Source organism: Balaenoptera ricei, chromosome 17 (assembly GCF_028023285.1).
Source record: "Balaenoptera ricei isolate mBalRic1 chromosome 17, mBalRic1.hap2, whole genome shotgun sequence".
Lineage (NCBI taxonomy): Eukaryota > Metazoa > Chordata > Mammalia > Artiodactyla > Balaenopteridae > Balaenoptera > Balaenoptera ricei.
Window position 1 is genome coordinate 69,000,425 of NC_082655.1, and position 13,542 is coordinate 69,013,966.

Here is a 13,542-nt window from a genome sequence, read left to right on the forward strand (position 1 = left end):
GTACGATAATTCACTTAAAAATAAGCCTTTAAAAATGAAACATAGTTTTTGAAAATTCAGAAGCAATTTAGTCACATGATAAAGGTTAGTTTCATTATTACTAAATACAGCTAGTGAAGAAAATCTAAAAATGACCTTTAAAGTAAAATGTAAATGAAGATGACTTAAATTAAGGTTAGTCATTTTAAATTTCAATCTTATGTTTTACTGAAAATATAGATGAATAAACATATTCCCTCTATTCTGCACTAAATCATGCTACATAGGAAAAGATCTACGTGAACTAACGAAAGAATACTTTGGTGTTCTAATAGCAAATCTATTATTTTCAAATACATAGAGTAACTAACTCAAGTGAATGCTTCCAAGTCAATAAACATTAGTTTTGCTGTTAAAATGCGTCCAAAGGGTTGAAAATAGTTTGGTTTCTTAAATGAGTTAATATCCCCTAAGGATTTTTTTACCCATTCATTTTCTTGGCTTTTACAGTTAGTGCCAAGGTCAGTATCATTTCATTCTGAATTTAACTATCACAAAATTTAAATTAATAGAGTCAGAACCAATATCAATATAATGTCATATGTATCATAGTATCATGAGAAATTAACCTACTTTTAAATTGAACATTGTTGCTGCAATAACAGTGGCCACTGAACACACAGTGAATCTAAGCCACTGGCAGAATGTGATTTGAAAAGACAGAAAATAGTGTGAGACTTCTAAAATGGGGATATTGGTTCATAAAATAAAGCTTATACTCTAAATTCAAAATTACATATCCAATATAAGTAAAACTAGTACAAAAGTTCCTCCCTTCCTTCCTTCCTCCATCTTTCTTTCTCTCTTCCTTCCTTTCTTTCTTTCTCTTTCTTTCTTTTTCTTTCTTTCTCTCTCTCTTTCCCTCCTTCCTTCCTTCCCCCTTTCTTTCTTTCTTGATAAATGTAATGGAAGTAGATGCAAAATTCTAGTCTCTTCAAATTACTCACACTTTCAATAATATATTAAATTTTGTAATACTTAATGAGAAAACTTTATAAGATATGATGGAATGTTTAAGATTTACTGACCATGAATGACTAGTTAACAAGTATTTATGAATCAGTCCCATATTAAGAACCCAAATCTCTAGGTGTGACCTTCCCTTTTAGGTGGAGAGAGGCAGATGTCCAAACTCAGAACTTCAAAGTCGGCAGAACTTGGAAGAACTGTTAGCAGGCTTTTGTAATGTTTAAAGGTTCACTGCTTGCAGAGGAGTATGTGAGCATTGAGGTAAACCCATTCTAAAAACTCAAGGCCAGTCTATGGTCATACCACCCTGAACATACCCGATCTCATCTAAAAACTCAAGGTCAGTTAAATGTCCGACGTCACACAGAGGTACATCATGGTGTTGAAGAGTTGTCTTTATTAATTCACTCATTTGACGTTTTTTACTGTTATCACTGTTTTGGAATCATAGTCAAATTTTATGTAATGTACTATTTCAGACTTTCAAAACATATCTAAAACTGTTATCTTCAATTATGAGGGAGATATCATGTTTTTTCAGATTGCAATAGCATTGGGTTACCTCATAATGTGTATCCAGAATGGTAAAATGTCCAGGAAATCCTATGGTTTTCATATATTAAAGGCATTTTACACATTTCCATTCACTTTTTTCTCAATATAAGATGTATAATTTAATGGCCCACCACACATAACTCCAACTTTACTAACAAATAATTGGCAATATTACATTTCCTATATTAATAAGGAAAAGCAGCACAATGTATTAAGAAGGCAATGTATTTCCTACCACTTGTCAGCCATGTGATCTTGGGCAAGTCACTGGACTATTCTTTGCTATACTTCCTCAACGGTAAAATGGGGGTGATGCAAAGAATATCACCTCAAATCACCATTAGGATTAATGAAGCAATAACAACAAAGTATGGGTGAAGCACCTGGAGGTATTGCTTGGCAGGCAGAAATTACTTAGGTTTTAGCTACAGGTTTTATTACAATCAAAAATCACAGTGACTGATGGTAATATAAGTCATCACTAACTTTTGAGATTTTAATAAGTGCCAAGCACTCTGATAGATGGTACACTTACACCATGTTTAACCCTTAAAACAATATTAAGTAACCCTATTACACAGAGATTAGATCTTAAAATATGCTAATTTGTAAATACTACAATAGCAGATGGTTTTCCCCTATGAAACAGCAAAGTACGACTGAAATGTTTAAGTGATCCCTTCATGCCTCTAAAAAGGAACACTATTTCTAGGGTAGTGATTAGAAAACAGTAATGACAACATGAAAAGTACTTGCTAGTTAATCAGCTTTACTCACTCATTAGCCCTGTGTTAAATGTAATCAAATTTTCAGTACAGGAAAATCACAATTTACTAATTTCATGGACCTTCGGGATCACTTGCAATAGTATCAAGAATGTTAAACCCCTGAAAGTGAAGAAAATGTTTCATGTAGATATTTATATTAATAAGGTCATATCTTCATTAAATTCAAGGTGTTCAACTTTTTCTCTGAAATCTCTGATGTTGGTTTCTTTATTTTTCATTATAGATGTGTACTTGTCATGAAAGTCTTAAGTGCTTCTGTGCTGAATAACATTTATTATTAATTTGACCAGTATACAAAGGCCTCATGTATACGCAACGCAGTATTTCTGTTATTCAATACACAACTGTTAGTGATGAAAGTTTTTTTAATAAGTGTTTGAAAACTATTATCAAATTTCATAAATTAAAATTTCATAATGGTTTGTATATACTTTAGTTATGAAAAGCATTTCACATAAGAAATTAGTCTAAATCCACCTAAGTATCACAATCACAGTAAGGGCATTTTAATTGTTTTGAAAATTACAGATTTAAAATCAATATTACTATATTCACTATGCTAAAAAAAACAATGTTATTTTATCAATGTAGAAAGGATAAACATTATGTAAACTTTAGAATGAAAATAGAATACACCTTGCACTTTCATAAATTATCAAGGTCTCTAATAGTCCTTTTAAAGTTCAACAAATAAAGCTTTATTTTCTCATCTTATATATATATTACCTTGACAGAAAAACACTCAGCATGGTGTATTCTTTTAGGAGTCTGATGTCTCATATGAAAGCCTTTAATAAAATAAGAGCTTTAGATATGTTTCAAATTTAAAGGTTGACTTTTTAAACAGGCTTATTTTTCCCTCCTTCACCCTCGTCTTCCTTCCAACCCTCCCCAATCCCTGCCTCTCCCCATCTCCTGGACATCTACGGAACAGCATCAGGACTCCGCCCAAGGAAGCCACGCCCACTTCAGAAACCAAGGACAGCTGGTTCCCTGGAACTGTCCACGAGCATAAGGGGTCCCTGAAAGCAGCTGGAAGAAGGTCTTGCTGGAGACCTCAGTCAGCTCTCTTCTCCTCTACTGAGAAACACTCCCTTAGAAAGAGTAAAGGATGCTCTTCACCTTTCACCCGCAAGCTACTTTCTCAGATGCAAGTGGGAGACAGAAAACCTAAGACACCCAGTCTCTACTGTCTGTCACATTTCTGTGTGATGATCTGGAAAGCGTGACCACATTTCTTCAATGACAGACTTCTTCAAACGGAAATATCCAACACAACACGCTCCATTTGGAGAAGATGAAAGCAAACACAATACAATAATTTTAATAAACGGGAAAGGGAGGCACAATGGTTAATGTTTTATCTCTGATATTTTTTTATGTAATCTCCAGGGATGAATAATTCACATTAACACACATGAAAGATCGGTTTGTGAAACTGAGTTGTCTGAATGGACTTCCATCCATTTCCAGCACAAATATCTAAGTACAAGCTGAACATTAGTTATTTACACCATGATGAAAGACCAAGAGAAAAAAATCCATGTTTTTATGTTGAGTGGAGAATGTTTAGCCAGCACGTTCTTTGTCTAGTCCGGTCAGAAGCTTCTGCTTGCCTGGTTCCTTGGAGATTCTCCTCATTCTTCTCCAACTGGGGGAGGAGGCTCGCACAGCTTGTACAGCCTACAAAAGGCATGGGAAGGTGTGACAACAGCCCGGCATATTGACATTGCTTGACATGTTTTTATTTGTATAACAAACACATTGACAATAATTTCTTGGTTTGCGAGTCAGTCATGATCATATCACCAATTTCACTAAAAATTGCCTGTGCGTTAGCAAACTCCAAAATTCCAGTTCTGCTATTACAAAACACCAGTGTCTCTTTGCACATCTAGATGCCTGTTGATTAGGCAATGCTGCCGTTTTTACACCAGCTGCTTCTGTTCCAGGGCTGCCAACACAGGCTGCTCACCTTGCTGGTAGCAAAAGCGATTCTCCGAATTCTAGGAGATGATAATTACCATCATGTCTATCATGATGATCTTGTAGCAAGATAGCATCTACCTCTTAGGGGTAACTGATTTTCTGACTTGTCTTAGAAATTTGCTTCATTCTGTACCATCCTGGTGGTGCTGGCAGTTTGTCATGGCTAGGCTGATGTGGCACAGTCCTGAGGCCTGAATATCAAGGCACAATTAGCTGGTGTTTCCTAAGGAATACTTGTCCAGCTCTGCCCACACTGTCACTCATCTGTCAATAGAATCAGGTGGAGATTCAAGTGGATTAAGGAATCCATTTGAACTGGCAGAGATGCTCCAAGATGCTCTCCCTTTGCATCGCAGGTCTAGTTTTTTGAAACCATACAGCATGAAGGCAAAGCTCAGGGGACTGAACTAGTGGGATTATACAAGTTCTAGGGCTCCACGTTTTTCTGAATGGTTGAATCCTAACTCCAGAACTCAAATAAAGGGGGATATAACCACTGCAACAGTAATATCCAGGGCACACCCACTATTAAGGCAGAACTTGAGAGAATACAAGCTGATCTAAGGTGGCTGGTTGTAAGCCTGTAGTCCTCAGTAATGCCCATGGCCACGCTGGTCCTACTTCAGAGCTTTGTCTGATGATCTAAAAATTTAAGGTGCAGATTTCAACTTTGCTCCATTTTAAAAGCACTCCAAACCCAGGATTCGCTGCGGTGACTCACTCTCTTTTACAGATGAAATTGAGCACACTTTAAATGAGTTGTTGACAAATTTATCAAATGATAAATTTCCTCTCCCTTCAACATTTAATCCCATGGTCATTCGAAATCAAAGGGGAGAGAATGAAAAGGATTTAATATTGAGTTAGAAACCTTGTTAACAAAATGAACTTTCCTACTCTGGAAACACAGAGAAGAAGTTACTGACTTTGGAGTCTGGAAGGTGGTTAATACTGTACATGTCATCTCCATGGAAGAAAATGAACGCTGAAATAACGACATCTCACATCAGAAAACTTATTTCATCCTTCCCGGAGAAAAGAATACATTAAACTGAGCTGATATTCTTCAGAGCTGCTTTTGCAGCTGAAGGCTATGGTGTTGCTTCAAATTTCATTCCCAGGGCTGGAATAATAGAATGATGGGAAAGTTCTTCTCATCTTTAATTTCTGCCATTTTATTTCCCTGAAAGTGCTGCTTAATGAGTGAAAAGTCACAGTGGACTTACTCAAGTAGAACAGGAACAGTCAGCTGGGTGGCAAATGTGCTATGCCTTGAGATCTGGGCTAAGACGTCACTTTGCATTACCTTGCACTGCACGTTTCCACATAATTTAACTAATGCCACTGGGTAGAGCAGTCTTTGCAATGTCTGTCTCGCAAATTGGAGAAAAGGCTACTCCCTGTGATCACCTAATAAAATAATAGCTCTGGGTACCGCAGAGCTGGGCAGATTCAGCTTTTGGGGAGGCTTCTTGGAAGTAACTCAGGGTTATCTGAGTTCAGACACATCTGTAATGGAAATTGTGGGGCTTTGGGAATTGAGCACAGGCAGATGAAGTTTGTAAGTAAAATGTAATAGGTAAGAGTTGGACTTTTGCTCTCTCCTGAGGCATTTGCTTTTTGTCAGCTAAATAGTTAGGTCATCGGAGGACTTTGCCCAACATTTTGGAGCCCCTGCCGTATTCACATCCCACCCGTGCACATCAAGGGCCCTGCACGAAAAACGTTTGTTTCTGGCTCCACTTTCTCCTTTTCCTGTTGGGCTCAGGCAGCCATCCTGGAGCTGGTATTTCCAGCCCAAATTCAAGTCTGCAGAGAATAGAACCTTCAAACTTCAGTCTATAGATCATGCCCTTCATCTTTCTACATGGCACAAATAAAACCTGTGTTAAAGGAGACCACAAAGTGAATGCCTCTATTCAAGGCTAAATTATCAATAACACTCTGACCCAAGGCAATTCTCCCAATTTAACAGAGGGCAAAAACTGTCTCAGAGAAGATAAATAACCTGACTAAATAAGGTCACCTGGCAGGGACGGGACCCAAAATCATTTTTCTTCACTTTTAACCACTACAATATTCTGTCTCCCAAGTATGTAAATAAAGAAAATCAAATTTTCATTACACAATAGTTTCCAAAGTGTGTAATGCAAGAGAAAATAAGACCAGTGCGCCATTACATCTGGAATGTAATATTTGGTTCTTGGTGAAGATATGTTTATTGTTCTGGCCAGTCAATACATGCTAGTTACAAGGAGGAGGAACCTCATTTGCAGCGCCCACAAATACATCTCCATATGGATGCCCAGCTGCACTTTACTGCAATACCGCCACGTCAAGCTCATCATCTTTCGCACGCATGCTCTTTTCCTCCATCTACTATCTCAGTGACTAGAACCTTTCACCATTGTCATCCAAGCCAAAGATTTGGTGGTCATCCTAGAGTCTTCCTTTTCACTAACTTCCTACATCCAATTAGTGTCCAAAGCATCTGCTGCCTTCAGTCTTAGTTGTCCCCAAATGGCTCCTCCTAATGTTGCCAGACATAAATTCTAAAATCCAAATCTTCCAGAAAGATTGTTTATTAGTGGCTCCTTATTGTCTTCAAGTTAAAATCAAGACTCTTCAATATCTTGCACAAGTCTCTTCCTGATCCAGCCCCTGCCTATGTCTCCAGCCTCACCCTGCATCATTCTTAAATCACATTCAACCATCAGTCATAGAGATCTAGGTGTAGTTCTCAGAATGTGATGTGTTCTCTAGGCATTGGTGTCACTGCATCAGCTGAGGAAGACATTGATTACCATGCTGACTGGGGAAGGAATACTCTGCAACCTCTCCCCTCCATCCTTAGGCTGAGTTATGTGCCCCTTCTCTGTGTTCCCATGGCAATCTGTGCCATTGCTGTCATGGTTCTTTTTTTTAAATTGAAGTATAGTTGCTTTACAGTATTGTGTTAGTTTAAGGTGTAGAGCATAGTCATTCAGTATTTTTGTGGATTTATTCCATTATAGGTTATTACAAGATAATGGGTGTAGTTCCCTGTGCTATACAATAAATCCTTGTTGTTTATCTACTTTATATACAGTATTTGTATCTATTATCCTGTATGTCTAATTTGTCCCTCCCTCTTCCCTCTCCTCTTTGGTAGCCACAAGTTTGTTTTCTATGTCTGTGAGTCCCATTCTGTTTTACATACACATTCATTTGTATTATTTTTTAGATTCCACATATAAGTGATATCACATAGTATTTGTCTTTCTCTGTATGACTAATTTCACTCAGCATAATATTCTCTAGGTCCACCCACATGGCTGCAAATAGCAGAATTTCATTCTTTTTTATGGCTGAGTAATATTCCAATATGTGTGTGTGTGTGTGTGTGTGTGTGTGTGTACACACACACACACACACACACACACACACACACACATCTTCTTAAGTCAGTTTGTCTGTTGATGGGCATGGGTTGATTCCATGTCTTGCTATTGTAAATAGTGCTGCTATGAACATTGTGGTGCATGTATCTTTTCGAATTAGTGTTTTCGTTTTTTCCAGATACATGCCCAGGAGTGAAATTGCTGGATCATATGGTAGTTCAACTTTAGTTTTTTAAGGAACCTCCATACTGTTTTTCATAGTGGCTGCACTGTCATGTTTCTTATCACACACACACACACTGTATACTAGTTTCATTTTATTCAGTTGTTGCTCTATGACACCTCACTGACTGGTAGAGGGGATTATGTCTTTATCCCTAGCTTTTATCAAAGTGCCTGACATCTACAAACACACAGCAGAAATTCAACATATGTTTGCTGAGTGAATTTTTAAAAAATGAAAGGCAGTGAATGGAGAAAGGAAAACTATAATAGAGATTCGTTGGGGATTGAGTCAAATACTATGTCAGTCAGAGACAGCAAACTTTATCTCTGTGAAGATGTTTCCAGAAACATTACCTGAGTCTTGCCTTGGAGGGCCTGGCCTTGAGAGACAAATGTGTTCTTCACTTTGCTCTCTTTGGGGCAGGAATACTGGCTCCCAGATGGGAGGGATCCCAGATGCTCTGTGGTACTTAGTACCCTCTCTGCACCCTCACAGAGTGCTTCTCACTCTCTCTCTTTTCTTGTGGTTGTGTTTCACTCATCCCTCTTTAACTGAAAGTTCCTTGAGGGCCGGAACTATTTCTGTCTCATGCTTACATTCTCCATGGGGCACAGCAGAATGCTTTTCATTTCTTAGGTCCTCTATAAATGTTTGTAGAATGAATGAAAGCATAACTAAAATAGAAAAATTACTCTAGATTTCTCTCTCAGGGCTGTTACCCCCTTGTAAAATATGTCAACTTTAGAACTGGCAGGTTTTATTGTGTTTCAAGTGTTTTAAACGTAACCCAATAAAAAACAAAGTGAGCTCATCAGTTTCTTTTCTCATATTGAGCTTACACACTGGTTTATTGATCAGGGTGCTTAAGTCTTATCCCCACTGTTTATTAGTGTTTATAAGCCCCAGCTAAGAAGACCTCACTGAGCCATTATATTGTTTTCTTACTGGAATTTTAAAGCTTCACTGGGTTTATTATCCAAATATACCATGACTGCTAAGGTGCTGGAGAGATAATGCCTACGTGAAATGATTCTTTAGCAACAGAAAGTCTTAGATTCTAATCTAATCAACTATGAACGATAACATTAACAAGACTTGAGGATTAAAGAGAGTTAGGAGCCAGCACTGAAAATAAATGCGATTAGAATATGAGCCCTCCATCTACTTTCAGGGGGAAAATGTTTTCCCTTTTGCAAGTACTTTCACTGCCCACATACTTTTTCAGAATGAAATAGAACTTCATAAATGCTGCAGTCATCATTCTCACTCTGGTAGTTGCTTTGTAAATAGAAACAAAGAGTGTCTCATCTGTGACAGTGCTTGGAGGAGGCTACTTTTTGTTAAAATGCAAATGTATAAAAACAACCAAATGTAAAAGCAATTATTTAACTTTGCCCTACTTCAAGATAGATGGCTGCCTACCCTAATGTCACCAGGGAAATCAAATCTTTGATGGCTGTTCCCATGTTTACTTATTTTAAAGGTGGATTACAGTCCTTTCTTATGATGATATGTGCGCTGTGAACATTTGGTAGAATGACGAACAAAAAGCTCATTCATTCATTCATTCATGCATTCTTGAAATCAGTTCAAATATTCTATGTAGGCACTATGTAGGCACTATGATGGGTGATAAATAAAATCCAAAAAGAATATTCCCTGCCTCTAAAGAATTCTTATTCAGGTTAGGCAGAGAGACATGGAACAATACACTGCAACACATCAGGGCTATAATGGATCAATACACAAGAGGTTAAAGGGAACACAGAGAGGAAGAAAACTCAACCAAAGCTTCGAGGAGAAAATGGTACCTAAGTTGGGTTTTGTGCTTATGTAGCAGTTTTTCATACAGACACAGATGGGACAGGTGATCGTGCCAGAGGGAACAGCACATGTGATCATAGAAGTATAAATGGAAATGGCATCTTGGTGGTTTGGCACAGTTGGAATACAAATTTCAGTAGTACTTGTGCGGATTTTTGTTTTTGAATTCATGAAGGAATTTGAAAAATAGAATAATGTTGATAATGTTACCTCTAAGTTTGCTTCACCTAAAATTTCATTTAATCTGAGAGCATTTAAGCCTAATCACATTTTGCCACCAAATGCTTACAAGGCTGATTTCCATGAGTGTATTCAGTACTACACTGGGCGTATCCTGGGGTCATTGCATTAGCTGTAAGGGACACTGTCTGGGAAATGGTGGCAAGTCCTCTGGGAAAGAGTAGACATGAGGAGTCACTCACCTCGGAGCAGACTGTGGGGTCCGGTCCCTGACTCCCAAATTCTTTGCTGTGTTCTGAACTCGTGCTCCCTGAAAGAAGTAAGGACAATCACTTTTAGTTCTGCATTGTATTAGTAACCATTTAACATACCATTAACATTTGAGTGTAGAGTATTGATTGCAACAACATATTTATATTTAACATCAAGAGAGACTCGATGAGGAGAAAGAAATCATAATCTGAGCATTTTCAGAATTAATACTTTTAAGCATCAAAATACACTGATGTGTTGTTTCAAAGGATTGATACTTATTTCAAAAGCCATCTAAATCATTTCAAAGTAAGGTAAAATGACAGCTTCCTGTTCACTATCTCATCTACGTCTTTATTCAGTATTTAAGCAATTAACTTTTAAGACACTGAAAACAGGAAAGGAGCATACTAGAAATACCTGCTCTGTGTCCCCACTTTCCTGGAACGGAAATCACAGTTCTATCATATGCATACAGCCTGTTTTGTCCTTAGCTGAATATTTAGCTATTTTAAACTTCATATTATTTATCAAGAAAATCTTTCCTTAAACAGTTTAAAGCAATTTCTGGACAAGGCATATGCATGTGGATCTCTGAAATATAAGAATTCTGCCTCAGAGTTTATAGTACAAAGATAACATGCTTTAGCAATGAAAAAGTCTTTGCAAATCTGTCAAGTTCATGAATATTCATTGTTCAGTTCCTAAGGGGAATGAGTTACTACATAGAAGCAAACACCAGGGTTTGGGGCTGAGTATAAATGGAGGAGAGTGGTTTAAAAACCCAAAACTCTCTCCCTGCTACTAAATTCTGATGGATGGGAAGGGAAGAAAGAAAAGGAGAAAAGAAAGAAAGAAAAAGAAAAGAGTATATTCTCTCAAGATGGACCAAATAAAGGAAAGCAAATAGGGAAAAGGGGATGTGTATGGCAAAAAAACAGATGGGAAGAAATTTAGGAATTGCAATTATGAAGTTAAAAAAAACTCTTTCTTTTGAAGTAATTTTAGACTTAGAGAAAAGTTTACAAGCAGAACAGAGAGGTCACATACTTTACCCACCAGGTAAACTCCCTCTAATTTTAAGCCTTCACTTAATCACAGTATGATGATCAAAACCAGAAAATGCTATTAGCTAAGCTGCATGTCTTATTCACAGTTCCCCATTTCCCTCCACTAATGTCCTCCTTTTCTATCCCAGAATCCAATCCAGGATCCCACACTGCATTTTGTCTTTGTATCTTCATGGTCTCCTCCAATCTGGGACAATTCCTCAGACTTCCTTGGTCTTTCATGACCTTAATACTTGGGATGAGTACTGGTCATTGTTTTGCAGAATGTCTCTCAATTTGGGTTTGTCAGATGTCTCCTTATGATTAGATAGAAGATATGTATTTTGGGCAAGAAAATCACAGAAGTGATGCTGTATCTTCATAGTGCATCATATCACTGAGGCTGATCATCATTGTATCATATAATGTCCAAAAGTCTTGTCACCAGTGACATTAACTCTCATCACTTGGGTAAGGTGGTGTCCACCAGATTTTTCCACTGTAAAGTTACCAGCTTTCTTTTTGTACTTAATAAATCTGTTGCGAGAGAAACTGTGAGACTATGCCCATATCCTGCTTCTCTTCAAACTTGTGCTCACTGATTTTAGCCTCTGTTGGTGCCTCTTGCCCACATCAATACCACTGTAGTGTTTGTGAACTGGAATGCTTCTGTAAAGAAGAGTTATCCCTTCTCCCCAAACTATTTATGTATTCAAGTATTTATTTAAATCAGTATGGATTCATGGCTATTTATTTTATCCTATGAGTTATAATCCAACATTTTTATTAGTAGTAACATTTTGTTGTTCAAATTGTTCCAGTTTTGGCCACCGGGAGCTCCTTCAGTTTGCTTCTCATGGCCTGTTCATATAACCACCAGCATTTTTGAGTACCTGTTTATTTTCTGGCACCTCAAGATGCTCCAGGCTCATCTTTCCTGTCTCAGCTGGGAATTAACCTCTTCTCCAAGAATCCCTGGCTCTTTTTTTTTTTTTTTAATAGATCTTTATTGGAGTATAATTGCTTCACAGTACGGTGTTGGTTTCTGTTGCACACCAAAGTGAATCAGCTGCATGCATGTATATGTCTCCATGTGCCCTCCCTCTTGAGCCTCCCTCCCATCCTCCTTATCCCACCCCTCGAGGTCATCGCAAAGCACCAAGCTGATCTCCCTGTGCTATGCCGCTGCTTCCCACTAGCTATTTTACATTCGTTAGTGTATATACGTCGATGCTACTCTCACTTTGCCCCAGCTTGCCCCTCCCACCTCGTGTCCTCAAGTTCATTCTCTATGTCTACATCTTATTCCTGCCCTGCAACTAGGTTCATCAGTATCATTTTTTTTCTTTAGATTCCATATATATGCGTTAGCATATGGTATTTGTTTTTCTCTTTCTGACTTACTTCACTCTGTATGACAGACTCTAGGGCCATCCACCTCACTACAAATAACTCAATTTCGTTTCTTTTTATGGCTGAGTAATGTTCCTTTGTATATATGTGCCACATCTTCTTTATCCATTCATCTGTCGATGGACACTTAGGTTGCTTCCATGTCCTGGCTATTGTAAATAGTGCTACAATGAACACTGTGGTACATGTCTCTTTTTGAACTATGGTTTTCTCAGGGTATATGCCCAGTAGTGGGATTGCTGAGTCATATGGTAGTTCTATTTTTAGTTTTTTAAGGAACCTCCATACTGTTTTCCATACTGGTTGTATCAATTTACATTCCCACCAACAGTGCAGGAGGGTTCCCTTTTCACCACACCCTTTCCAGCATTTATTGTTTCTAGATTCTTTGATAATGGCCATTCTGACCAGCGTGAGGTGATACCTCATCGTAGTTTTGATTTGCATTTCTCTAATGATTATGATGCTGAGCATCTTTTCATGTGCCTCTTGGCCAACTGTATGTCTACCTTGGTGAAATGTCTACTTAGGTCTTTTGCCCATCTTTTAATTGGATTGTTTGTTTTTTTGATATTGAGCTCCATGAGCTGCCTGTATATTTTGGAGATTAATCCTTTGTCTGTTGTTTCATTTGCATATACTTTCTCCCATTCTGATGGTTGTCTTTTTGTCCTGTTTATGATTTCCTTTGCTGTGTAAAAGCTTTTAAGTTTAAATAAGTCCCATTTGTTTACTTTTGCTTTTATTTCTGTTACTCTAGGAGGTGGGTCAAAAAAGATCTTGCTGTGGTTTATGTAAAAGAGTGTTCTTCCTATGTTTTCCTCTAAGAGTTTTATAGTGTCTGATCTTACATTTAGGTCTTTAATCCATTTGGAGTT

The 13,542-nt window shown here is 37.7% G+C and overlaps 1 protein-coding gene across 3 annotated transcripts in view; it reads right to left on the reverse strand.

Annotated features, from left to right (window-relative positions):
- Positions 1 to 3,062: 3,062 nt before the first annotated feature.
- Positions 3,063 to 13,542, reverse strand: part of PREX2 (phosphatidylinositol-3,4,5-trisphosphate dependent Rac exchange factor 2) — a 299,616-nt gene continuing 289,136 nt past the window's right edge. For all 3 annotated transcript variants that reach the window (XM_059902418.1, XM_059902419.1, XM_059902416.1), the window contains 2 exons: positions 10,193 to 10,260; positions 3,063 to 4,034 (listed from right to left, as the gene is read on the reverse strand). In XM_059902418.1, the coding sequence (XP_059758401.1) occupies positions 3,989 to 4,034; positions 10,193 to 10,260 (114 nt within the window). In that variant the 3' untranslated portion in view covers positions 3,063 to 3,988. The remainder of the gene's footprint in view (positions 4,035 to 10,192; positions 10,261 to 13,542) is intronic.